Raw genomic sequence first — 26,929 nt, 5'->3', positions numbered from 1 at the left:
CAGCAGCTTGCTGACTTAGCGGGGTGACTCGCTGAGTGCATATGACACCAGTGCTCCAGGATCCGCCCTGGCTGCCCATTGATCTCCGAGTGGAGTTTAAGGTGTTGGTTATGACCTATAACACCTTAAATGGCTGGGACCAGCCTACTTGAGGGACCACCTCTCTCCCCATGCTGCATTACCACAGCTCAGTCAACAGGGTGCCAAAGCTGGTTCCCCCTCATTATAAAAGAGAGGGGGCAGCTGGCAGGGTGTTCTCTGTGAAGGCTTTGGGACTCTGGAACTTGACAACATCCCTCCTCCCGCCCCCAAGGAGGAGCTGAATTTGGTGACCTTGTGGGCAGGCTGCAAAGGACATCTATTTGCAAGGGGTTTTGCAGGGGGCTGAGGGTATGTATCCCATAATGAGGAGCGGATCTCTGGAGCTGTCCGGCTGACTGAGTTCCTGTTGTAATGATTATTTTAATGCTTCTGGGATTTCACTGAATTGTACGATTAACCAACAAGTCAGGGCACCTAGCCCCTGGGATAGGCTTCTTTTTATCGTTTTAAATCTAAATAAATACAATTACCCCGTTTCACAAGTGGGAAATTGAGGCACAGAGAAGTTAAGTGACTCGCCCAGCATCATGCACCGAATCTGTGGCGAAGCCAAGAATAGACCACAGGGCTCTGCTTTAACTACTAGACAATGCTGGAGCAGGCTCTGGATGATAGCTGGAAGACAGTGCAGCTGCTGATGTCTTTGAGACTTAAATATGTGCTTTTAGGAGGTGAAGCCTTGCAGGGGCCTTTGCCTTTTAATGCTTTGTGTGTACAGTTCTGAAAGGCCTGCAACCTCCTTACCAATGTTTTTCTTTCAGCAGATGCCAGACAGTATGCACCCAGCATTAAAGCCAAGTTTCCTGCCGACACCTACGCCCTGGCTGGGCAGCTGGTGACTCTGGAGTGTTTCGCATTTGGAAAGTGAGTATTCTTGGGTCCATTTTGTTCCACCCTTTGGGGGTGGCAGCAGCACTGAAAGAGAGTCACAGTCCCTCGGGCCTTCATAATGATGGGTAGAAAGAACAGCCTCGCTGCTTTAATTCCCAATGCAGTGTAGGGTGAGGGACCAAGCCACCATTTCAAAAGGTGGAGACTCAGACTCTTTGTCCTGGCCGCTATGCTGAAGGTGCGGGGGGTAGCTGTGGAAGGCAATTGCGCTGCACGGTAGTTTGTGGCACTGGATTGGATTATATGTTGCACTGCGCATTAGGCCCCGCAGTTTTGCTTCACTGCGTTTGCTTTTACATAGCCCCGTCCCTCGGATAAAGTGGCGAAAGGTGGACAGCTCGCAGCCCTCCAAGTGGATCTCCAATGAGCCCCTCCTGCAGATCCAAAACGTTGACTTTGAAGACGAAGGCACTTATGAGTGTGAGGCTGAAAATGCTAAGGGAAGAGACACCTACCAGGGCCGCATTATTATTCAGGGTAAGGCCCTTAAACAGGTCCCTTCCCAAAGCACAAGGAGCCCCAGGCAGTGAGCTGAGCCTTGGAGAGGGAACTGGTCGCATCTGAACCAGCCCTAATCACATCCACAACAGAACCCTACTAAACACATGCCCCGGTTTCTGCTTTTTCCTTTCTTTCAAACACATTAGGGATGAATGAAAACTTACAAGAGTTATCCCTGGAGCAATTAATAAAAGAGGTGAGATAACAGAGCTAGAACCCCAGTTGGGAGTATCAGACGCTCCCAAGGCACAGGGATATTTGTATCCAGGGTCACAGATTGGATCCACTCTACAGGTCTGACAGAGCTATAATCATGACCCAAATCCTCCAATCCAGATCCAGCTGTCCCCGTAGCTCAGTGCTGATTGGATTTAGGGCTCCATTTCATTTCTAGAGAGAAGTCACCAGGTTCTTCCTCATATCTGGACTTTCCCATAATGCAGTAGGTCTAGTTTGGATGCAGGGTTGTGGGCTGGGGGACCCACAGGCTACGGCTACGCTAGGAGTTACGGGTGCGATTCCTCTGCTCATGCACACACGCTCACGCCAGCTCAACGCAGGAGTGTAGCCGAGGTAGCACGGTTAGTGGCAGCCAAGGCATGGCTGAGCCATGCCGAGTACATACCCACTAGTTTGGGGCGGGTTCGTACTCGGCCCAGCCTCCACTCCTGCTACCCGTGCTACCGTGGCTATGCTGCTATTTATACTGGCATTAGCTGGACGAGAGTTTACACGAGTGCGTGGACGTATGTAGGGGGATCACAGCCCTCGCTCATACTGTAGATGCAGCCAGTGAGAAGAATCGGCCTGGCCTCTGCACGCAGGAAGCAAAGGCTACTGCTATGGGGTAACGTGCTGTGATAAATCACTCCGCTTCCATGCCAGTGCCACCTTGTGGGCCTGGCATGAGCCGCCTCCCATCTGATCTTCCTGGCTCCTACATCACTCTTGCTCCTTTGCAGCTCAGCCGGAGTGGCTGAAGGTGATCACAGACACGGAAGCAGACATTGGCTCTGACTTACGCTGGAGCTGTGCAGCGGCTGGCAAGCCACGGCCTCTGATCAGATGGCTCCGGAATGGGCAGCCGCTAACCTCTCAGGTACCACAGCCCTTGCTTGGAACAGTGAAGGCTGCACCTCTACCCGCGCACATGTTCCTGACCTGCAATTGACCCTACCGTTCCAGTCCTAGAACCCCATGTAGTTCTGCCAGTTCACCTCAGTCCTCACCTGTAACATCCCCTCCTCTTTCGGTTCCATGACCCTGCCCAGCAGTCTGCCAACTGCAGTGATATGGGTGGTAGTTTTACCCTCCCTCCCCACCCCCGCAAGGGAAGTTGCTGAGACTGCCAAGCTCATTTCGTATGTTTATTCCCATCATGCCATTCTCCAGTCACTCTCCACTGTTACCAGCAGCCCTGGGACCTTACACCCAGTCCTCAGGCCAGGAAAACCTCCCCAGAGAGTGGTGTTTACCTCAGACCAGTCACTGATCAGTCAGTACATACCTACACACTTCACTGCACTGGCACTCAGCTACCACAGTGGTGAGAGCCCTGTAAATGCTTGGCTAGGAAGGCATTTGATAGACAGAAAAAAATACAAACTTTGGAACAAACTGGCACAGGAGCGGAAATGAAACCTGGCTCTGAACACCTGGGTCTTGAGTCTCATTTTCTTTGTTCCCATCTAATCCGCTGCTCTTCCTGTTTGCACAGAACCGCATCGAAGTGAGCAGCGGAGAGCTGAGACTTTCCAAGCTAGCCCTGGAAGACTCTGGCATGTATCAGTGTGTAGCTGAGAACAAACACGGCACAGTGTATGCAAGTGCTGAATTAACCGTGCAAGGTAACTCATCATTTTCCCAAGGGTCCCAGGTTTCCAAGGACTATCTAGACACTGCAGTGTTGTAGATATAATCCTAATATATTTACGCTACCTTTTTCATCTCAGTCCTCCAAGCACACGAGAACCACTTACCCACCACAAAAATGCAGCACCTCTGGGGTAGGGCACATCAACTACTACATCAATTACATTTTTGTGTAAATGTAGTACTCCTAAAAGAGACAGTTCTGGAGCATTAACTCCTCTATTTAGCCTCAGAACAGGTACTGCACAGACCGCAGCACCTCAAGTTTCCCCCCACTACACAATTTTCCCTTGACCTAGGAACTGGGGCTGAGACAATAGGTCAGTATCCATGACCCAGTCAGTCTGTTGTGGCTGGCAGCAAAGGGGAACTGGGCAGATCCAAAACTCATTTTACAGAGACAGACAGTTATCACATGATAATGTCTTTGTGTTGGTACTAGCCCGAACTGGATTTGAACCATCAGCTTAGAAGCGAAATGCTCTAAGCAGCAGCTGTTTAACAGCAAGTAAAGCAGAATTTCATATTCAGTTGAAAGGGGAAATTTTAGGGGACATTATGTATTTACACCAATTGAAATTTGCTCAGGACACGGAAGCGAACATCCCTATCCTCTTTGAAATTGGCTGGTTTTGTGTCTCAGCAAAGACCTTGCAAGCATTAAGGTCATATCCCCAGGGCTGGCTCCAGGCACCAGCTTAACAAGCAGGTGCTTGGGGCGGCCAAGGAAGAGGGGCGGTACCTGCGGCAATTCGGGGGCGGGAGGTCCCTCACTCCCTCTGGGAGGGAAGGACCTGCTGCTGAACTGCCGCCGCCGATCGTGGCTTTTTTTTTTTTTTTTGCTTGGGGCGGCAGAAATGCTGGAGCCGGCCCTGCATATCCCCATCGCCAATTTGTGATACATCGGAACCGGGTAGACCTCTCCTGGTTGATGATGGAACAGCCAACACAATCCAGCAGTCACTGAGCAGTGAAGGTATTGCTCATCCATCATGCTATTGTTATACTTCTATCATCATGCAGTTTGGTGACAAACCAGAATCCAGTTATGCTGCAGCTTTACCATGCTCAGAGTTCAGTATTTGAGAAGATCCCTTAATCCTCTTTTCTTCTTAGCCTTAGCGCCAGATTTTCGGCTAAACCCCGTGAAGCGGTTGATACCAGCAGCCCGAGGTGGGGAGGTCATTATCCCGTGCCAGCCAAGAGCAGCACCAAAGTCCATTGTGCTCTGGACCAAAGGAACTGAACTCCTGATCAACAGTAGCAGGTACTAGCACGAAGTCTGCTTCTAGCTAGGAACAATAGCAGCTAAAAACATGTCTTCCTTGCAGAAGACCACTCAGCTGTTAATTGGTGGCCCGGCCCTCTAGTTAGCACCCTTGATTATCATGCAAGACCTGGGTCCATTTATTAGGCCCTGGGAATGTGATAACCTTTTGTATTGTTCTGCAGCAAGCCTTCTGGCAGATCTAGGGACTACATGCATTAGGGCCTTCCTTAGCCAGATGGAGGGTCTTGGGGGATGGGAGGAACAAACTGCAGGAAAGAAATGGAGGGTGAACAAAACCCTCTGAAAAAATGCCTCTCCTTGTCACGGGGCGCACTCACCGCTCGCAGCGCCTCCTGCTGGCTGTTCTAGGAATTAGCTCTGCCAGTCTTGCATTCTCCCTCCAGTGGCGTCTTCCCCTGTCCCATCTAGCCGTGCGGCCTCTCTCACTCCAGGCACTGCAGTTTCCTCTTTGTGGCTTGGTCCTCCAGGCAGGTCACTAAGGTCTTCCCCTTCCAAGGAATTCACAGTCTTTCCAGACCCACTGTCTGGCTGGTGTCTCCAATGCCCTTTGCTACTCCCCAGTGGCCTGTAAGGTACCCAGGCCCACTCTCTACACAGGGTTCCAGCCCAGGGACCCTATGACAAACAGCCACAGTCCCACTCCTTGCTGCTGCTTTTCTGGTCTTCTTCCTACATCACTCTCTCCTTGCCAGTCTCCAACTCCCTCCACTCAGGGAGTGACGGCAGCCTACTTCACTGAAGTGTTTCTCAGCAGCAGCCCCCTTTTGCAGCCCACTACCTGGCTTTATACAGCCCCCCTGTTCCTGCACAAGTGAGCTTGTTCCCAATCAGTGGCCTCCTCATAGCCTAAGGCTCCCCTGCTTGCAGCCTAGTTAGCTGATTGGGCCCACCTGGCCTAACTCAGCTCTTGCAGGGAACACACCCCATCATGCTCCATCAAGGCCCACGTAGGTTGGCTGTCCCCAGAGGCTGAGACAAGTGGTGTAGGTTTGCTTCCCCATGAACCAAAAAATGGTAAAAACCAAAGACAGTTCAAGGTGAAATGGAAGCACTGAGCCCTCCAGCTAATCAACATGGAAGAGCAGCATGGAGGACCGATTACCTGTACTCTCTTTTAGGGAATGCTCACATCCTTGCATTTCAAAGCTTCCACGGAGGGTACATGACATAGGATTGAACATCAAAGATCCCCTCTTTATAAAAGCTACTGATGTTTGCTGCACTCCATTTGCTGCTTCTTTTAAAAAGTCTTACCTAGTTTTTGCAGTCTTGTCTTTCTGACATGCATCCCTAGAGAAGTCAGCAGCATCTGGGAATTCCATCTAGAGGTGGGCGCACACAGTGAACATGACTGCTGTCCATGCCATTTTAATCTCACTTCTTGCTGAGGCTCTTTTCCTTCTCCAGGGTGACTATTACCCCAGACGGCACCTTGATCCTCCGGAATATCAGCAAATCTGATGAGGGGAAGTATACATGCTTTGCTGAGAATTTCATGGGAAAAGCCAACAGCACAGGAATCCTCTCAGTTCGAGGTAGAGATATTTGGCTTGTACTCGGGTTGATGCAGCAAGAAGGGTGCTAAGAGTGCCCTAATGTGAAGGGGGACACATTTCCTTCTCCTTCGATTCCCAGAAAACCATCCAGTTCTCAGAGGGAATCGCACCCTTAACTCATTTCATTCGTCAGGACAATCTTTCAATTCCACCCACCACCACCCTTCCACAAAGGTTACCATGAGCAATTGGCCCTGAGAAAATATTTCTATTTTGCATCTAATTTAATCCTTTTCTACCCCTTGGAAAACTATTGATGGTTCCTAGTTAGAGAGAGACAAAAACAGGGGTGGCTTTGGCTTTGCAAATCCACGCTGATCAGATTTTAGTTTTGCAAAGTCAAACCCCAAATCAGCCTGTGTGTTGTTAGTCAGACAATGACTGGTGTATGGAGGTTACATCTGCAACTAACAGCCCTCTCGCCCTCTGCAGATGCCACCAAAATCACCCTGGCACCATCTAGTGCGGACATCAACTTAGGCGAAAACATTACCCTGCAGTGCCATGCCTCCCATGACCCAACTATGGACCTAACCTTCACCTGGTCCCTCGAGGACTTCCCCATTGACTTTGACAGGTCTGAAGGGCACTACAGGAGAGCTAGCAGGGTGAGTATCAAGGGGTTCTGTGCTGATTTGTGCAGAAACCTGGGGCAAAGGGGAAACAAAACATCCTGAGTCCCGTTTGCCACCAAGCCTTTCGCTCTTCTAGGATGTGTCCAATTTGCCAATCCTCCTGACCTTGCTGGGAGAGCCCTGGGTTTTAATGCCCGTGTCTCTTTCTCCATCTCATATGTTGTATAGTCCCCAAGCTTGCTCTGATATTTCTCCCATTGCCGTCTCTCTTCCTTGCATAGAAAGAGGCTATTGGGGACCTCGCCATCCTGAATACTCAGCTGAGGCACTCCGGGCGGTACACATGCACAGCCCAGACAGTTGTGGACAGCGCATCTGAGTCGGCCATGCTGGTTGTAAGAGGTAATTTTTCTAGCCGTTCCTTCTCACATCCTGTATGCAGTGTATAATGAGCCCAAACAAACTGGATTCCCTGCCGGGGCCAACACGCTCTCATCCCCGAAAACCTCCCACCAACAGCTATTTAAATTCCTCATGGTGTGCGACACACATTTAAACTGTGAAAAGGGAATTGGAATCCGGAGGAGGTTCCACGCCAGATCCCAAATGTTTTAAAGGAGGACAAATTTTGAGGCTACACTTTTACCCTTCAGGATACAGTGGCCTGATTATGACTTACCATGTGGATGTTGCTTGAAGAGCAACACGCCCAGCTGATCCCCCCCTCCCCCGGGGCTGTTAATGTGACTGTCCTTCTCTCACTGTGGTAGGACCTCCGGGGCCCCCTGGGGGCGTGGTGGTGGTGGACATCAGCGACACAGCCATTCAGCTGAGCTGGAGCCGTGGCTTCGATAACCACAGTCCTATTGCCAAATACACCATCCAAGCCCGCACCCTACTCTCCAGCAAATGGAAGCAAGTGCGCACCAGTAAGTGTTTTCATGGCAGCAGCCCGGCCTTTACCCACACAGATTGCTCTGGGATGGAATTTTTTTTTTTTTGCTTTCTGACTGCCACTTGCTCTATTTGTTGTATTCTCATGTTATTGGGTTATAGATCCTGCAAATATTGAGGGCAACGCGGAGACGGCCCAGGTGGTGAACCTCATCCCCTGGATGGACTACGAATTCCGGGTCCTAGCCAGCAACATCCTTGGAGCTGGGGATCCTAGTGGGCCCTCCAGCAAAATCCGCACCAAAGAAGCTGGTAGGTGCAGATAGGCTCANCCTAGTGGGCCCTCCAGCAAAATCCGCACCAAAGAAGCTGGTAGGTGCAGATAGGCTCAGGGTTAGAAGGCGACATCAGGGGTCATCTATCCCTACCCCTCTGCAATGGAACAGGATGGTTTTCATGCTCACTTAGGCATTGCCACAAGCTCATCATCTCACTGAGTATTCCTAGAGATAGTGATGACACAAAATATGCCTTCTTCCTTACCCCTTTACATGCCAAAGATAAAGGCGCAACAGTGCTGGATGACTGCTTCACAAGTGTTATTTACCATATGTTAACCACTGACAATGAGCTGAGTCTTGTGCAATATGCAAAATAAAGACAGTCCCAGCCCTGAGTATTCGACACTCTGAGAACTTTATAGGATCCTGGTGGTAAGAAATGGAAAAGAGCTATTAGATCTAGTCCAATGATTCTCAGCCAGGGGTATGTGTACCCCTCGGGGTCCTCAGAGGTCTTCCGGCGGTACAGCCACTCATCTAGATAGTTGCCTAGTTTTACAACAGGCTACACAAAAAGCTCTAGCCAAGTCAGTACAAACTAAAACGTCACACAGACACTGACTTGTTTATAATATATCAGTGTTTCTCAATCAGGGGTGTGTGTCAGAATTTATTTTATAATTATATGGTAAAGATGACAAAGTCAGCAATGTTTCAGTACTAGTGGCTGTGTCACTTTTGTATTTTTAGGTCTGATTTTGTAAGTTTTTCAGTGAGGTGAAACTTGGGGTATGCAAGACAAACCAGCCTCCTAAAAGGGGTACAGTTGTCTGGAAAGGTTGAGAACCATCGTCCAACCCATTGTGAGGACAGGGTGAAGTCCCCTGTGGACAACTAACTGTATATTAAGTCAATACTACTCTGGGTCTTAGCCAAGAGCAGAGGAGCTTGAAGTGCAAGACTGGCACAAAAAATGCTCTGAATGTGTGTGGTGAACTGGCAGCTCACCCCTAACTCAATCTCACCCACACTATGCTTTTTAGGGCTTGGTTTTCACAGCCTCTGAAAACTCACATCTCCAGCTGAATTTAGTAGGGACTGTCGGAGCTCAGCACCGCTGAAAATCACACCTAAAATATCTTCAGTATTAACGGTTAAAACCAGATGGGCCAGCGCAGGTTTGAGAGTTGATGGAAGTTGGTTGCTCCCAGGTTTTGAAGCATGGGTGCTTTTCTTTCCACTGTTGTTTTGTTTTTAAACTCACACATTCCTTCTCTTTTGGGGGGGAATACAACAGCCCCTACTGTGGCACCATCTGGGCTCAGTGGAGGAGGAGGGGCCCCCGGTGAGCTCATCATCAACTGGACGGTAAGTTGGCAGTAGGCACAGGCCAACAAAGTGTGCAGAAAAAGGGAAAGGGAGACAGGTTTGGCTCTGAAAAGGGAGCACAGAGAAGCTACAAAGGGAGACTAAACAGAGAAGGGGGGTGAAAAGGAGACAAAAGCAAAGATGGAAGGAAAAGGGGGTATGCAGACTACCACTTCGATATGATCCTGATTCCACTGCAGACTCTAGAGGGAGCAAATACGGGCCCCTCTATAAAAATATTATTATTATGCTAGTATATAAGGGATGTGGGCTATTTTCTTGTGAATATCACAAGCCTCCAGGAGCAGAGGCCATAAGAAAACACAAAATATCACAAGACTTGTGGTAACACTGCAGTGGCATTGATGCTGTACTACAAAGCCATTTCAGTAGGATTTGCACACACAGTCCCAAGAGCAGAATTCTGTCTACTGTAGTGTATAGATCAAATCTATTTCATGCACTATGGGTATAAAACAAGCGCCCGGCCAACTTGTCCTTTCATTCTTGCCCCATATCGTAGCCAATGCTGCGGGAGTACCAGAACGGGGATGGCTTTGGATACATCCTGTCATTCCGCAAGCAAGGCACCCAGGCGTGGAAGACCGCACAGGTGCCCCACCCAGAATCCCTGCACTACGTTTACCGCAACGAGAGCATCGGGCCCTACACCCCATTTGAAGTGAAAATCAAAGCATACAACAGGAAGGGGGAGGGACCGGAGAGCTTGACTGCCATCGTGTACTCTGCAGAGGAAGGTAAGGAGGGACTGTGGTGACTCAGTCTGATGTGTCTGGAATAGCTTCTCTCGGAAGAAGCAGTAGCAGTCTAATAGGTATCACTGCTAGGAATTGTTTCCTGTTACTAGAAGGTCAGTTGATGGTGGTTTGAGGATCAGGCTAGAATTGCTCACATAGTGCCTTGTAATACAAACACACGTTCTCATAAGTGCACCTACAAACATACACCCACTGCAGAAGAAGAGACATTCAGCTCCCAAGAGCTCCTGTCACACACCACCCCAAGCCAGGCTTCCCTCCTGGTTACACAAAACCCACATTCACAGCTTCAGTTAATGTTGCCTCCAGTGAGCAGTGCCTGCTATAGCAACCCTATAGACATACAGCTGGCCTCTGGCAGTGAAACCACTCCTTCCAGGGCAGTGACTCTGTCACCTGCTGTCATGAAAGACTTCTATTGCTGGGTTTTTCTTCCGTCCTTTGCCAGAACCAAAAGTGGCTCCCTCCAGGGTTACAGCCAAGGCCGTTTTGTCCTCGGAAATGGACGTGTCGTGGGAGCCGGTTGAGCAGGGAGACACAAATGGAGTCCTTCTGGGCTACGAGGTAAGAAAATGGAAGGGCTAGAACAAGGACTGAGACTCAGGCTGGAGCATACAATGAGGCAAATTAGTTATCTCCCTAGGCTACAGGAAGTGAAAGCAAATAAGATGGTCGTAGGGCCTCCATTTTCAAGGGAAGGGGGGATTCCAGCATCCACTCTGCTGTAGGCAATGCTGATTCTATGCAGCCACTAGAGAAACTGTCATGATAGGGTTTCCCATTCCTGCCACCTGCCAATCCACAGCCAGTGGCTTTGATCCTGGTCACAGGCCAAGCAAGATGCACAGGGCCAAATACCGAGGGCAGCTATGACTCCAGTAGGAGCTGGTGCGAGTAAAAATCTGAGTAACAACCCCAGGGCTTGGCTAATAATCCCCTGTATGAAAAGGACAGTCAACCGACAACCTGAGTTTCCGAGGGCTTCTCTGGAAAATGCATCAATCATGGTACAATTTTAAAAACATACAGGGAATTGGAGGGGAGTCAGGAGGGCCCGCAGTCTGCATCATGTGGAAACCAACAGCATGGCATTGCCATACAGAGAGTCATTCACCTTAGTACTCTAACCCCACTTACCCCCACCCAGAGACCAGCTCATCTGTGCCCTGATACGCCTGAGCTCCTCCGGCCCAGAGAGGGGGACTCCCGAGGCAACTGCTCCAGCACCCAGGTCTCCTGCGTTGGGTGGAGTGGGTCTGGTAGCCACATGTGCAAACAGCTCAAAGGCTTAGGTGCTAAGACCTCTGTGTACTCATCTGTTTAGATCCGGTACTGGAAGGATGGCGATAAAGAGGCAGCAGCAGACAGAGTGAGGACAGCAGGTCTTGTCACCTCAGCTCACGTGACAGGCTTGAACCCCAACACAAAGTACCACGTGACAGTCAGAGCTTACAACCGGGCTGGAACGGGGCCAGCCAGTCCCTCTACCAACATCACAACAACAAAGCCACGTGAGTGAGCGCCAGGCACAATGGCTCTATTCTGTCCCTGTTGGATCAGGGTTGATTCTAAGGTTTGAGAGTTTAGAATCTGCTCAGACAAAAATGTACCAATCTGAGCTTTCCACTGGTATAGAGCATTTGGTTTTGGTTCAGAAAGATTTTGAGATGTTGGTCCTCAAATCATACCATTCGAATAACCATTGCTATTGATTTTCTCTCTATTTGAATTCTAGCATGAATTTAGCAGCTATTATCTGGAGAGCTACTGCTGAAGCTAGGCACCAATGCTTTATACCTTAGGACAGCCCGGGAATCCCTAACTTCTAGAATTAATTATTACTCACCTACTCTGCTAGTTTTTGAGACATCAGCTACTAATACGTTGCCAATTAAATAAAACAAACAGCTAATGATAATCAGACCGAGGTGAATGTAAGGTGTGAAAGCTCACAACACACAAGGTCTAGAAACAGTTTAGACAAATAAGCAAGAATGCTTTCAGGCTGAGAACTGTTCCCAGCTGTGTGCTGGGAGTCAATCAGAAAGAAACATTTCAAATCCAACAAAGGGAAAACATGATTTGTTGCCAGTTATATCGGGTTGTTTTTTATTCAGATGACTCTAGCTGAAATGCTCTCTTGTTATTCCTAGCTATGTTGGTGCTACCTACCCTCCAGGTTGGCCAGTGGGTCTCAGAAGGTGACCTGATAGCCCTTGGTCTCGGGTAGAGCAGCCTCCTTTTGCTTTCTTCTGTTTCTCATCCTCACTGAACTCTCAATCATCTTTTATCTCCAAGCCCCAAGGAGGCCACCTGGTAACATCTCCTGGACATTTTCTGGCTCCAGTGTCAGCGTCAAGTGGGACCCTGTGGTTGCAAAGGCGAATGAGTCCACTGTCACAGGGTACAAGGTACAGGCAGCACATAGCAAGTTCTCCTCTTTCATACTGTGCTGAAGAAAACAAGGAAAGACCCCATGACACTAAACTCAAACGTATCTCCCAACAGATGCTCTACCGGCAGGACTCGCACTCCACTCCCACGCTGTACCTGGCCAGCAAGAACCGGATTGAGATCCCAGTGCCTGAAGACTCCACTCATGCTCTGGTGCAGATTAGGGCAACAGGGCCAGGAGGAGACGGAGTCCCAGCAGAGGTTCACATCCTCAGAAATGGCGGTGCGTCTGCTCTGCTCTTCTCTTTCTCCCTTCCCTGCCTTATTCCCTTGCACATGTCCCACAAGTGGATACTCATTTACCTTAGTCATGCACCAAATGGCCATTATGCCATAACATTTTACTGATCCTTGGAAACAATGGTGAATCTGAGGTGGTATGTTAATTTAAAGGAGCTAATCCTGTATCATTCCTTTCGCTACCCTATTTTGCACCAGGTCTCAGTCTGTGTCTTTGTCCCAACTCTGGCCCATAGAGCAGAATGAACACTGGTTCCAGATCCCGCTTCTTCCATCGAGCACATGGGGTGGGAAAGCGGGGGCAGCTCTAGCCCTGGTCTGTAACCTGACCTATTTTTACACATGCGCTTTAGTTAAGGGTACTTTCTGCAAGTACGCTTTTCCAATGCTCAGGTGTGGCTGATGGGTTATCCTAGTTAACCCTCTCCTGCCTCTCTGTTTGAATTCTTCACATACAGGTAGACCATTATCATGCCCTCCCTTTAGTCTACTCTGAAGCTGGTGTTATTCATTGTGGGCCAAACTCCTTGAAGTCTGTACTCAATTTATATTCATTTACAGTGAAAACCTGACTCCTCTGATATCAATGGCAAAGCTCCCATGGATTTCAAGGGGGCAAAGATTTCACCCTTAGCTCCGACAAGCTGCAGGCGAGTTTCCCATTAAGTTCAATGTTTTGCCTGAGTCCTTCAGGATTTAGCCCATAGTAAATATTCTTCTATTCTCTTTGTAAACACAATTATTCCCTGAAGATGCATCAACAATAAATAAAGCAGCAGCATCCAGCATTCCAAGGAGTAACATTTCACCAAATCCTCACTGGTTCCTTGGGGAAAAAAGAAAACAGGTGGTACCAGTACAACAAGGGAATCATTCATCATGGTTGTTTCTTATTTTTCTCTCTTTCAGGCACAAGTATGATGGTGGAAAATTCTGCAGCCAATCCAGCACCACATACTGTCATTATTATGACTAACTCTCTAGTGATGTTGGCTCTGATTGGCTACTTGGAGCTCTGATGCTGGCCAATCCAATTGAGGATCATTGGACACAATTCCTCCTAAGCCTGCGTGGAACTATTCGACATTTGGCCATTGCAACTACAAGTTTGAGCCACAACAGCGCTACAAAAAAGGGGTTTGTCAAAATCAACGTAAAAGGGGGGGGGAAAAAACAAAAGAAACACCCATTTTTTTAGAAAATAGAACACTTCATACAAGACATGGGTCTTTAACCAATCAAAGATTTTTTTTAAAAGAAAAAACAAAACACAAAAAGAGGAAGAATTCTGTGTGAATTCTGGGAGCCAGCTGTCTTATGTACTTTATCCAGTAGGTTTATTGCCTTACGAAGCCATGTACGAAAATAACCAGACTGCTAAACTAGACTTTTTTTTTAAATATGTACATTAGCTTTTGAGGGGAAGGATTTCAACGTTATCAGCATGCTCCATATCAACCCCACAGCCACCTCTGAACCGACAGCTCTGGTGTTCAAAGATAAGGGAGAATATTATTGGAGGAGCTTTTCCCAGATGCCGAGCCAAAATCAGCTATTTTGCAGCAACCAGCTCAAGGAGAAAAAGCCTCAAGAGAAAGGAATCTCTGTGCCCTGCCCTCTCCTGAAGGAGAGGGAGAGCTCAGTACTTAGGTGGTAAAAAAAGAAAGAGATAATCGATCATAGGTGAAATGGAAGTTGTTTTAATTGCCTCTTACTGGCAATGCTGGGGCTGACTTGCAATCCTGTCCAACGGGTCACCCTGGCCGTTATGATAAGAGGTGCAACCTTCAGTATTACCCACATCCTGCGATTGTTTGGTTGTTGTTTTCCCTTTGGGTGTTTTATTGTTGTTATTTTTTTTCCCCAATACTTTTCTCGAATCTCAAATTTGGGGAGATAGATCCAACCTATTAAAGCGACTTCAGAGGAATTCATCTTCAGCTCACAGAGTGGGGTTTTAAAGGGGGAAAGGGACCATGATTCCCATCTAGCCAAAGTATTAGCCATGCCCCACAGTTGGAAGATCAAGGTCTAACCAGTGCGAGAGTCTGGCTTTTCACGTGCAGGATGCACACAGCCAGCTAACAGAGGGATGCTCATGTGACGGGATGCTCAGCTGTTTCAGCGACCAGTCTGGCTGAGAAAAGTTTGTAAGGCCAGAAGTTTGATGGTGAAAAGACTGCATGTTAAGAGTAATCAACCACCTGTTTCGCTGCTCTCTCTGGTGTTTCCCAGGCTGTCTTCAGGGGTACTTGCCCATATGTTCTTTCTTCATAACTGACGGTATTGCTTACCTGACCAACCTTATTCCATAATTACCTAACCAGGAGATTACATTTGCCACACCATGCAATGGGAAGGAGGAGGACTGAAATACAGTTTCTGTGCTAGGCACCCAGTTCCTTGTCCTCTCCAGTTTTGCTGAGAATGAACCAATGAGGCTAGTTGAGGAATCTTGTTATGCCCCTCTGCCATGCACACATGCCCTCCTGCAATAACTGTACGGAACTGATCCATGATGGGCCTGCAGATTTCAGTGCTGGGATCTCTCCGGGGGGAGTAACAGCACCATATCAGCATTAGCAGCAATTCCTTCCTCTTGCCTGCTAAATTCTTCACAAAACTTACTAGACAAAATTCTGTTAAAACTTTACAAGAACATAAGGGGTTTCGGAATAGCTACTACCAACAGTATAAGGGTATTCGAATCCCAACTACATGATGTAAAGGGACTCTGGCATCCCAGCTACCAGCATCATTGAGCCTACTGCGTCTCAGAAGGCTACGTATCTTCATAAAATGCCTCTGAGAGGCACTAGCACTGCAAGGATCCCATGAGACTAGAAAGTCATTATCTATGGTGAACAAATAGTACACTTGATTTATAAGATGGCAGAGTATACCACGTACTATCCTCTCAATGCATAAAGGTTTATGCAGGTCAATACCTCAAGTATTCAGATCAGAAGACACATCTGGTTTAAGGACAGATGTTCAAAGGCACAATGAGAATTAGAAGCCCAACAGACCTTGGTGCCTTTGAACATCTCCCCCTTAAAATCTAAACCTGACCCTGCCACTATTGGTGTATCCAGATCTGCCACTGAAGTTAAGGGGAGTTTTTAGTGTGGATTTGAAGTGAAGTAAACTTCCACAAATATATGGGCCAGAGCCTGAGCTCGTGTAAACTGGCATAGCTCCATGGACTCCAAAGGTCATCTTCTAATTTTCAGTAGCTGAGGCCCAATCCAGCCCATTGGATCTGTACCCACAGCTCTTGTTCAGACAAAGGAATTTTGTCCATGAGTAAGGACTGAAGGGTTGGGCTCCTGTCTTTAAGGGCAGCATATTTTGTACAGACTGGGGAAGTGAAATGAATATCCAGCATCTAGGCCCCAATTCTGAGTATCCACACTTCCCTTGGACTCTCAGGATCAAACCACTGCTAAAGAACATTTCACAGAATGATTGTGAAAATTTAGGGGCCTGGGGAAGGCTTTAAGACTCCAGGTTATTTCCTTCTGGATTTGTAGCAAAAATGATTTTCTCCTGAAGATTGCTAGCTGGATCTCCCCTCCCCATCCTCCCACCCCATCCTAGCTGGTTCATAAACTATGCAGATAGGGTCCAGAGACTAGGGTCTACATTCTGTCTGGCCTTCACAGGATTGTGCAGTGAGGATGGAAGGGGGCTGGTAAGGAGAGGAGGGACCAAATAACCCCTGCCCTTCCTTACACAGTCTGTGTAAGGTTTGGCCAGAATTGCAACCCTTGAGCTAGAGGGAACACAAGAGCTGCTACTGCTATCGTTCCTCCAGGGCCCAGATGTGCTATTCTCCCAAAAGGGGGCAAGAAGGGATGGAAAGTAGTACAGCTGGCAGGCCAACTGGGGAGTATGCTGCAGCCCTTAAATTGATCTACAAAGCGCAATTAGGGGGCTCCAGGAGATATTCTGTTTCCAGTGCTCCCCATGGGGTGATGTGGGCTGTGGCTAAACACCACAGTCGCCCTCAGTGTCATAAAGGGGGCGGGGATGGCTTGCACTAACTAATCATTTTTAAAGCTATTGTGTGTCCTGGGTCTTATTGTGCATTTAAAAACACAGTGGAGACAAGGCATTTAGAATTACCATGAGGTAAACATGAGAGGTCAGCCCCTGAAAGGGGTACAGGGCTATTCACCATACGGTAAAACTAAAGTGTTTTTACATTGAAATAGCTCATGCCTGCCAGTTATCCCATGGTAATAAATTTACCTTTTCTAGCAGTGAAAACAAGGCCATAGCCTCACCAGGATCCCTGCTCATCGCTGCCTCTGTTTAATTATGCAGCTTGAATTTCTGCACCATAATCTATTTAGCAATGAATTACCTTCTGGTTCCCCCTAGTGGATTGTTACAGTGTTTATGAATGACAGCTGTTGTCTAAATATAAATTATTATATCTATATTTTTGTACATTTTATGTTTAAAAATCTGAACCTATTTTATTGACGTGTTTCTTTTGCTTTTGTTTTGCAAATTATTTTGTGTTGTTAATAATGCCTCACTTTTGTTATCTTGTATCACAGTTTTGCTGGGCCTTCATCCTTTGTCCCAGTGGAGCTGGGGCAAAGGGGAATTTAGGAATAAAACCTTACTTGAAAGCTTAGAGATTTGGAGCTGGATCAGTCCTGATGCTTGATCAACCACCTGGCCAGGTGGAAATACCACAGAATTATTTATAGCCACGGTAACAACAGCAATACTTAGCTCAAACATGGCATTGTGTAGCTTCAAAGCACTGCACAAATGTGAACTAACAATCCTTGCACCAGTGCAGCTGGAGTAAATAAATATTAATCCTACTTTACAGATGGAGACTGGGGCAGAGGGGTTAAATGACCAGCCAAGAGAGTCAAGGGTGAGCTGAGATTAGAATTCAAGAGTTCTAGGCTCCCATGTCTCAAGAGGCCGATGCTGAGGGTTCTCAGCACCTTGCAGGATTGGCCTGTGAGTTATTTCCATTGCATTTAAACTGGCTGTTGCACCTCCGGGGAAGAGGAAAGTGGCCTATTTTCCAAGGGCACCAAGAGGGTTGAGATGTCTGCATCCCCCTGGCTAGTTTAGAGTAGCTAAACTAAAGCATGTGACAGTAGGTATCTGTATAGAATGTGAATGTGTTTTCATTGACTACATTTTAGGCTGAGGGGTGCTCTCACTGGTGAACAGCGTTAAGCTTGTTACTCCAAGAGAGTTAAACTGAGGTTCAGCATCTTTGTCCGGTTCTAATGGAGACTTATTTAAATGGCACTTGTATCTAGTCATGGTCCCAAACAAGTGCTTGCAAACCCCACTGTCTGTACCTGCAGCTGTGCCAATTTTAGTGAATTTTATGGCCTTAGGAAAATAAGGGACTTGATACTCCTGGTCAGAGACAAAGTATCGGAGTGTGACAGGGTCTAGAGAATGAAAATTTATAGCTTGGAGATACCAATGGATTTTAAACAGTAGCAACTCCTAGCATTTTCCGTGGGGGTTAATGCATTTTTCCATACATTTTTGTTAAACTGTATCACAGGCACATTTTATGCAACATGTGACAAATTATTTGAACTGGATTTCAAATGTTACAGACTTACCAGTTTTCGTGAATGTGGCTCTAGATTCTAAATAGAGGGAATACATTCTAATATCTAAAATACAGTGGGTAAAATTTACAAATGCAGCTAAGTCCCCCTGAAAATCAATTGTCCTCAATTTTAATTCATTAAGGTCCGCACAGTGCTTTGAAAATGTAAAGCGCTATGTTAATTATTAAGTATTATTCTTCAGCATGATTTTTAAACAATTTTGTAATATCTTAAGTATATGTAAGACTGTACTGTACACACAAATAGAAATTTGTGATCCAGTGTCCAGAGCAGAGGACTTGGAACAAGGAACTCCCAAGGTCTAATCCTTGTTCCAACACTGCATCCATTTGTAGCGCTGAGCAAGTCACTTCACCTCTCTGTGCGTCAGTTGTGGGATAATTTAAAAACTTACCTACAGCACAGGTGATTCATTAGTGTACATTTGCAAAGAATTTTGCAGATTGAAAACACAATACATTGTGACTGCTACATCTTATCTATGGATTTTTAAATCAATGAGTATTTTCTCCCCCGCAGTTTCTTTCCGTTGGTTTGTGGGGTTTTGTTCCCTCTTGATCTCAAGAAGGGAAGCGGCAGAGAGGGAGAGGAAGCAGATGGTTTAAAGAGTGACAGAGCAGCAAGATGTCACTGAAATATTGTGGATGAAGATAGAAGCAGAGTGGGGGGGGGGGAGAAAAATGGCCTTTTTGCATTCAGCTAGGGCAAGGGCCAACTTCCAGCTCAGAGAGTTAGCTAGCACATAGTAGAAGCCTACTGTGGATAACGCCGTTCTAGTTTTAGTAAACCTGTTGCCATGTGTTAAAACTACAATGAGTTTTAACCACATATTAGTTATTAGCAGTTAGCTAACACCTGGTGGTAAACCCGCACCATTTTTTCCTAGTGAAGACAAGGCCAAAGCAGCACCGGTGGATATTCAAACAGGGTCTAACTATGTGAAACTGCGCAACAGGCTCAGCCAGAGCCCTTAAAAGGGAGGAAAGGAACAAAGGAGAGTGTGTGAAATTGGACAGGGCTGCCTCAGGCTGTCAGGGGTGGGGTTCAAGGAAGAGATGTTCAAAGCCAGGAGAGAAAAACAACTTGGCTTCAAAGTAGTTTAAATGAATGTGTTGACTTTACACCCTGGCATTAAGCTGCAAACCAATTTCCTGCCTCATTAGGAATCCCTTGCATTTAATTGGCATGGATGTGTGATTTAGGGATTAATGCACGGGATGAGGCGTCAGGATTCCTGGGTTCTGTTACAGCACTGCCACCAGCTCTATGAGAAAAGTCACTTCGTTGAGTCTGTTTTACTCATCTACAGTAATACCTACCTCACAGGGGAGTTGTGAGCTTCAGTAACAGGTGTGAAGTTCTCGGATATCCTCAAGTGACACAGGTTACACAGCAGCGACTTGCTGATATTTTAAATTAGGTAACATGATATAATCTTCCAACTGATACTATACGATTTTCAACACCAAGCGTTAGGCTCCCAATTATGTCCTCTGGCCAAAATTCTGCACACCAGTACATGGGTGTAAATCTGGAGTACTTCAGTGGAACAGAGAAGAACGGGTCCGTACTTTGGCCAGGGAATCGTTCGGATGGTACTCGAATCACACTCCACTAATTATTTTAAGATCCCATCTGCACATAACTTGCAAGGCTCCCCCTGCCTGTATTAACCCTCTGCTGTGAATATTTTAATCCGACTTCACTATACAGGAACAGGGGCAGTTTTCTTCTCCATTTTGTTGTACACTATTTTTTTAAGAAAAATGAAAAGGTAACATTGTAAACCTACTGTATTTACTGTAATTAAAGTTATTTATTGGCTACAGTAGCACGCAGTTCGTAAATAAAGATCTTCAGAGGCTTTAGACACCTGCTTGAGTCCGAAGGATTTATATGCCGTTTTAAACGCAGCTAAGGATGACAGAATGGCTTGTTTAGAGACCTGAGAATGGGATCGGAAAGCTTGCAGGGAAAGCTGGATCTGTTGTGTGGCTAAGTTAAAGAGCATCTGAAAGTACTAAGCTCACACAAAACGAAAGAATGACTGTCACTTGGCAAACAACTTTGTGAAAGATAGTGTTGGCTTTTTCCACCAAAAAACAGTCCAGTAATGGGACTGTGCTGATGTTCTGGCCAAGCTCCATCTCAGGTAATTGTCTACCCCGGGATGTAGGGACACTTCCTCTAATTCTTCTCCAAGATTGGTGGCAGAGACTTGCACCTGCATTTTAGAGGTAGATGCAGCAAGATCCACAATAAATACCGAGGGTCAAATTCAGCCTGAACATAAATACGAACTTCTGTAGCAGTTACTTACATGGAGTCTGAATTTGGTCAAGGGTCTGTCAAGCATTCTGGGAATCATTGGAACAAGGGCCCTATAAAAGTGCAAGATACTTCCAAGTATCCCTGAAAAAATACACCTTTGCTAAAATGGTGAAGGAAGACCCTAGGGACCCTTTTTAAAAAGGAGAGCAACTAAGTGAAACCCTCCCAAATGTCTCCTTCAGATGCTCAGAACGAAGGTGCCTAACTGGGTGCCCGCCTGCCCATCTGACTTCCTACGTGCAGGATCTGGACACCACATTTGAAAATATGCCCCCAAGAGAGACTATCCTTCTGTGCTGGCAACTGTGTTTTTTACTCTGAAGATTTCCAGTCGGTAGAAACAAGGCTCAACTCATATTCGGGCACCCCAGAATTTTCTAGATCTGTACCCAGACATTTCAGCTCAGGCCCACCTCTACCCCTAGTTACTGCAGTCAATTAGCAACATCTAGTGCTTTGGTGGGCATCAGCTGCAGATTTAGTCATGGTGTCAAAGGAGACTCTGATAAAGTCTCCAGCAGGAGGTGGGGATCTTGACAGTTTTAGTGTCACTTGCTCCTTACCCCAGAGTGAAGCAAACACAAACACAACCCCATGATAAAGCAGCAGCTGCCCCGCTGAGCTGAGGAGACAGGAAAACCCCATCTATCCCTAATCCATCACCATTTACAGAGTGTCATCCGCTGTTTGGGGCACCCTTTGTTCCTCAGGGAGGTATTTTTACTAGCCCACTGCTTATTTTTGTTTCTCTGTGGAAGGGAAAGTGATCATCCGCTGGCATGTCTGATGGACGGGAAAGGGCATTTTCCTTTGTTTCAAAACAGGATCCTTCCAAGGGGAGCAAACATAGCACAATGCATCTGACATTTTTTAAGAGGACTAAAGCATGGCAAACAGAGTCCTTTCCGCTTCTTAACTAGTGAGGAACAAGAACCCCATGTAGCCAGCAACCCCCTGTGCCTTTTTCTCCAGCTAGGAGGCCAGAGCTGGCTGGCCATTCACTCCTACATGCCACAGTTGTTGTCTGTGGCATGCATGTTTAAGACTGTGTGAGAACAGAGATAAGTTAACCCCTCTTGTGCAGTGGCTCACAAGGGACTCTCCCTTGCAAACCATATAAAGATGAAGGCACCGATGGCATCTACAAATCTGTGCTAGTCCCTCCTCCTTACATTGTTCAACTCTGGGGGCACTAAGGGGTTTAAAACGTTCCCATCTCAGTCATGCATTCCCCTCTATGGGACACAGATCAAATCAAAGTCCTAGCCAGAGGCTGGGTATTCCTAAAAGCTTTTGCTGCTCCATTTATCTCTGTGACAGCCTCCTGGCCATTCTGGTGGAAGAGGAATTGGGTGGCAGTAGATCTAAGGGGTGTAAGACAATTCAATGAGCTTTGCAGAAGGACGTCTGCTCCGACCGCCCCAGAGATCCCCACACCAGCGCTGATGCTTTTCCTATCGGCTGCCAATTAAACATACTGACAAAACAAGGAAAGCTTGGGGCTTTACCAGTGGGTAGCTCAACTCCGCAGCAGAAGGAAATTCAATCAGCACAGAGGAAGCCCTAATCCCATTCCAAGGCAGAGGCGATGAGTGAGCGGAGAAGGGGCTGTTTGGAACTGTGTTCATTGCCCTCAAAGCAAGAAACTGCTGGGGTTGGGGGTCTGAATGAAGATTTCACATCATGTTTATGTATCTGGCGACAGTGTACCAACAGCTGGAAGTTGAAATGAGAACATTCAAATTGGAAATAAAAGGGAACTTATTAACAGGGAGAGTAATTGACTATTGGAACAGTTTTCCGAGGGACGTAGAAAATTCATCATAATTTGGAGATTTTAAATCAGTACTGGATGCCTTGCTAAAAGATGTTTCTGGTTCAGCCACAAACTATCAGGCTCTTTAATGTTCATTTGCACAGAAGGCAATCCTTTCCGTTCCTGCAGAAACCAGTGGGTGAAATTCTCTGGTCTGTGTTATGCAGGAGGTTGCACTAAATGATTACAATAGTCCCCCGCTGGCCTTAAAAATCTATTAATCTCCTTTCATCCAGATCCCAAAATGTTTTGCAAATCCACAGGCAGATGCTGCAGTGGCGTGCGTGCTGAAAAACTCAGTCTCTTAGGAAAAGACCTGCCTCCACATTCTAAACAGCAGTTAACACGGCATAGCTGGTCTGGTCGACTTGCCCGAGCACCATATCGTAGAAAAATGGTGCTGCACTGCGGATCCTCATGAGGATCTGCAGAATCCCAAAGTCAGTGGGTGTGATGTGAAAAAAATGGGGGAGAGGAGTCGGGACAAAACTGACGTGCTACTTACATTACACCCTGGAAGAACATAAATTACAACAGAAAACTGACAGCAAGTCAAGGCTGCTCTGAGGAAGGGAGTCCAGAACCAGACACTGGTGAGACTGTTGTTTCAGCCACACCACATCCCCCAGTTACACTCAACTTTGTCCCTTGGAGCATATGGCTGAGTGCCCAGCTGTGTGGCCTAGCAACATAGTGACACTCCTCAGGGGGTCTGGACAGAGGTAATAAGATTTCTCTCCTGCCTGTCTGATGGGAAGATACAAATAAGTGCTCAATGCTGCAGCAGCACCAAAAGCTGAGTGATTTATGCCAGTCTCTTGGTGCCTTGCTTGCTGCTGGCCTTTTCTCATCCCTGTGCATTAAGTGATCACATGGCTAACTCCAAGACAGACGCTCTCTGTATCTCCCTTGGTTGGTTTGGGTGGCATGACTCCCAACCCATCACAGCAGCCTGTCAGGGCTACCAAGCTCTCTCCCCATCTCCCGGGAGACCCAAGCATCTTAGAAGCTCTGTGGTCTTTAGAGGGTCACCCCTGGGACTCCTCCGGGTAGTTCTGATGGAGAGTCCACTCTCTCTGCAGTAAGACACGGAATAAGCAGGATGTGCTTGTACTCTCCTTACCTACAATGAACTCACCAATACCCACAATCAACTAGCTTCTGGTCTATGGATTCACCTCCCTGTTCTGTCAGATTCCCTGTGTGACCTTGGCTTTGACCAAGTCACTTGGCCTCTCTGTGCCTCGGCTCCCATCTGTAAAATGGGGACAATGGCCCTTCCTCAAGGGGTCTTGTCAGGATAAAGTCACTAAAGATGGTGAGGAGTTCAGACGCTGCACTACCGGGGCCATGTAAGTAACTAATAGACAATTAAACAAAACCAAGGAAATCAAAAACTCAAAATGGGCAAGAGAGGAAGCACACCAAGCAATGCTGGAGCGACACAAGGAAAACAAGAGAGCGGAAGAGGGACATAGGTAACTGGGCGGGGGAGCAGGAAGGACGTCACAGAGCCAATATTCCTGAGCCCCGTGAGACCAAGTCAGCTGGCACGGTCCAGGCACGGGTGTCTAATTGCAGTGTAGACACACCCTGCGTTTATTCACACTGCATGAGGCCTGGACTCTGTAAATCACGAAGCAGCCTGGTCTAAGTGACCTCAGAACAGCCAGCCCTTCACTGGATGGAGAGTGGTTTGTGCTGAGGGCCTGGCCTGCTTCTTAGAGCTGCAAAGAGAAGAGGCCCCACTCATCAGGTGAGTTAGGCTGTGCCCATCGTATGGCAGGTCAGTTTACTTTGACAAGAGTTAATAAGAGTCTTGGTTAGGGCGGGGGGGGGGGGGGGGGGAGGGAAGAGATGCAGCCATGAGTGTGGTTCAGAGTTCATCTCTGCCCCAGCAAAACCAAGGGGCAAGCCGCACAGAGAACCTTCTTCTCCTAATGGATGCGCTATAAGAGCTAACTGCTATTATTATTATTATATTTATTAGATCTCACACGCACCCAGCATCCTTCCACTGGAGAAGGGACGCCAGAAGAAAGATTCAGAGGGCAGGGAGGGGGTAATGGAGAGGGCAGGAAAGGTTCTCTTTCCTCATCCTCACCTTGAGGAGTGACCTGGGTGTTTTCCTGTGGCCTGCAGAGCACCGTGCACACTTAGCATGCTATGTAAGTAACATGGATTACAAACCCGCTCAGACAAGGCTTCCCATCCCTCCTGTGCTTTATGTTCCAAAGCATCAACATCATTATCATGACATTCAGATCCTAGAAGAAAAACACCTTACACAGTAAAGCCTCAATTATCCAAACCCCATCTATTTAAAACTCCCCACCACCCAAAGAGGGTCATGTTCCCTGTTGTCTATGAACTACATTGTAAATAATTCTCATTATTCTAACTTAATCAATGACTCCAGGACATTTGGATCAGGAAGGGTATACGGCACACACACCACACCTTTCATGTAGGGATCTCAAACCACTTTACAGAGGCGGATAAGTATTTTTATCCTCATATGACAGATGAGGAAACTAAGGCACAGAGAGGCTAAGGCGACATATAAAGTCAGCGACAAAGGCGGGAACAGAACCCCTTGCTGTAACTACTAGACCATGCTACCTTATACTAATGCTACTGGCCAGATTAAGCCTAGATTCATGTACACAGTTAGAGCCAGAGGCACCACCTCTCCAATGAACGTCAGTTCACTGTCCTCACTCCAGTTAGTACTTCCACAGGGATGGTAAAAAAGGGTGGCTGCCAGTGGGTAGGGCAGCGATCCAGCTCAGCATCAAAGTCTGTGCGATTGGACACAAAGACAGCAGCTGTTCCTTCTTCCCGTCACAGCCGCTAACCTGAAAAAGTATAGTTGGTTGCTGTACAAACTGCTTCCAAAATCCAGGCCACCAGGTGCTGTCCAGGCAGCCCCAGATGCCAGTGTCAAAGGAGACTCAGCAAGTCTAAAACGACCTCCCAAGAAGGCACACAAATGTAAGCTCAGGCTCATTTTGAAGGCACTACCTCCTTTCCTATTGTTTCTTGTGTTGTGTTTGCTGAGATCCATGGGCTGGGGCATTAATTGGTGGGGCCCATTACCCAGTTTGATGTAAAATCAGAGATTTACATTCCAAAGAGATTTCGTAAAGGTAAAGGAGGTATTAAGAAAATCAGCAGGCATCAGCCAGAACTCATAAATCCCCCATTCCCAGGCTGAGATGGCAGTTCTGCTTTCTTAGTAACTGTAACCGTTAATGCCTGGGGTCATGATGTTTTTGATTGAAAGCAGAATTCAGCACGAGCAAACAGATTTATCCTCTCAGAGCAACAGGTAAATCCTGTAGTCTTTGGCGGAACTTCTGAATGTATAGCATATTCTAAACATAGCACTGGAGAATACGACGGGAACAACCTGCATTCGGCAAGGGAGAAAACCATTTTTAGCTCTAATTGCTAGGGGATTCTACCTTCTTTACTACCATGGTCTTCTCTATCCATTAGTCATGCACAAACCTCAAAAAGATCCCAAAGTTTGGTTCAAGGAACACTGTCCAGTATTTAAAATACATGACTGTGAGCCACGACTCTGCCTGCTTCTGCCATAGATACACTGTATGACCACTGACCTTGGGAAGCTACTTCCCTTATCCATAAAATGGCAATACAATACCCCAGTGTTGTTAGACATCACTAATGCATATTCATTTCAGATCAGCAGACCAAAGCACTAAAGACTTGCAAAATATTATAAATTCCAGAAGTTCAGATATTTCTAGGAACCACCACAAAACACTCATCTGGGACAGCCTGGATATCTGGGTCAGGCCAGGAATACCATGAGTACAGCCTTTGTTGTGACATTTCAGCATGTCTAGTCCCAGCACAATTCAGATCCAGTAACTACAGTGACTAAGGAGCAAAAAGCAACAAAGAGTCCTGTGGCACCTTATAGACTAACAGATGTATTGAGCATAAGCTTTCGTGGGTGAAAGCTTATGCTCAATACATCTGTTAGTCTATAAGGTGCCACAGGACTCTCTGTGGCTTTTTACAGATCCAAACTAACACGGCTACCCCTCTGATACTAAGGAGAAAAAAGTTAGCCAAACTTTTGTCATCCTTACAAAAGTTTCAGTTCAAGGTTCGGGTTAGTAGTTGCTTGATCTGAACAGATACATCATCCCAGCAGGAAGGTAATTAGTGAAATGTAGCTGTGACAAGCTGTCACTCCAATGCTCAATAAAAGGATGATTTAAGCAAACGCCTTTGGTAACTAGCCATCAAAACAGTGCACTCCAAGAGTCGAGAGGAGGCTGTTTTGCAGTCATGAAATCAAGAGCCATGATTT

General features: G+C 46.9%; 1 protein-coding gene across 1 annotated transcript in view; it reads left to right on the top strand.

The window, feature by feature from the left end:
• Positions 1 to 17,452, top strand: part of CNTN2 (contactin 2) — a 54,042-nt gene extending 36,590 nt beyond the window's left edge. Inside the window, exons 7-23 of the mRNA XM_034767194.1 lie at positions 867 to 966; positions 1,295 to 1,470; positions 2,457 to 2,593; positions 3,212 to 3,341; positions 4,483 to 4,633; positions 6,065 to 6,192; positions 6,646 to 6,821; positions 7,070 to 7,190; positions 7,559 to 7,717; positions 7,845 to 7,994; positions 9,261 to 9,331; positions 9,855 to 10,089; positions 10,559 to 10,674; positions 11,435 to 11,621; positions 12,409 to 12,521; positions 12,619 to 12,787; positions 13,714 to 17,452. Coding sequence (XP_034623085.1) covers positions 867 to 966; positions 1,295 to 1,470; positions 2,457 to 2,593; positions 3,212 to 3,341; positions 4,483 to 4,633; positions 6,065 to 6,192; positions 6,646 to 6,821; positions 7,070 to 7,190; positions 7,559 to 7,717; positions 7,845 to 7,994; positions 9,261 to 9,331; positions 9,855 to 10,089; positions 10,559 to 10,674; positions 11,435 to 11,621; positions 12,409 to 12,521; positions 12,619 to 12,787; positions 13,714 to 13,823 — 2,429 coding nt within the window. The 3' untranslated portion in view covers positions 13,824 to 17,452. The remainder of the gene's footprint in view (positions 1 to 866; positions 967 to 1,294; positions 1,471 to 2,456; positions 2,594 to 3,211; positions 3,342 to 4,482; positions 4,634 to 6,064; positions 6,193 to 6,645; positions 6,822 to 7,069; positions 7,191 to 7,558; positions 7,718 to 7,844; positions 7,995 to 9,260; positions 9,332 to 9,854; positions 10,090 to 10,558; positions 10,675 to 11,434; positions 11,622 to 12,408; positions 12,522 to 12,618; positions 12,788 to 13,713) is intronic.
• The last annotated feature ends 9,477 nt before the right edge of the window (positions 17,453 to 26,929 follow it).

The sequence above is a fragment of the Trachemys scripta genome, chromosome 4, assembly GCF_013100865.1.
Source record: "Trachemys scripta elegans isolate TJP31775 chromosome 4, CAS_Tse_1.0, whole genome shotgun sequence".
In the NCBI taxonomy this organism is placed as follows: Eukaryota; Metazoa; Chordata; order Testudines; family Emydidae; genus Trachemys; species Trachemys scripta.
Note: the sequence above shows the minus strand (reverse complement) of the source record. Positions and strands in the feature narration are given on the sequence as shown.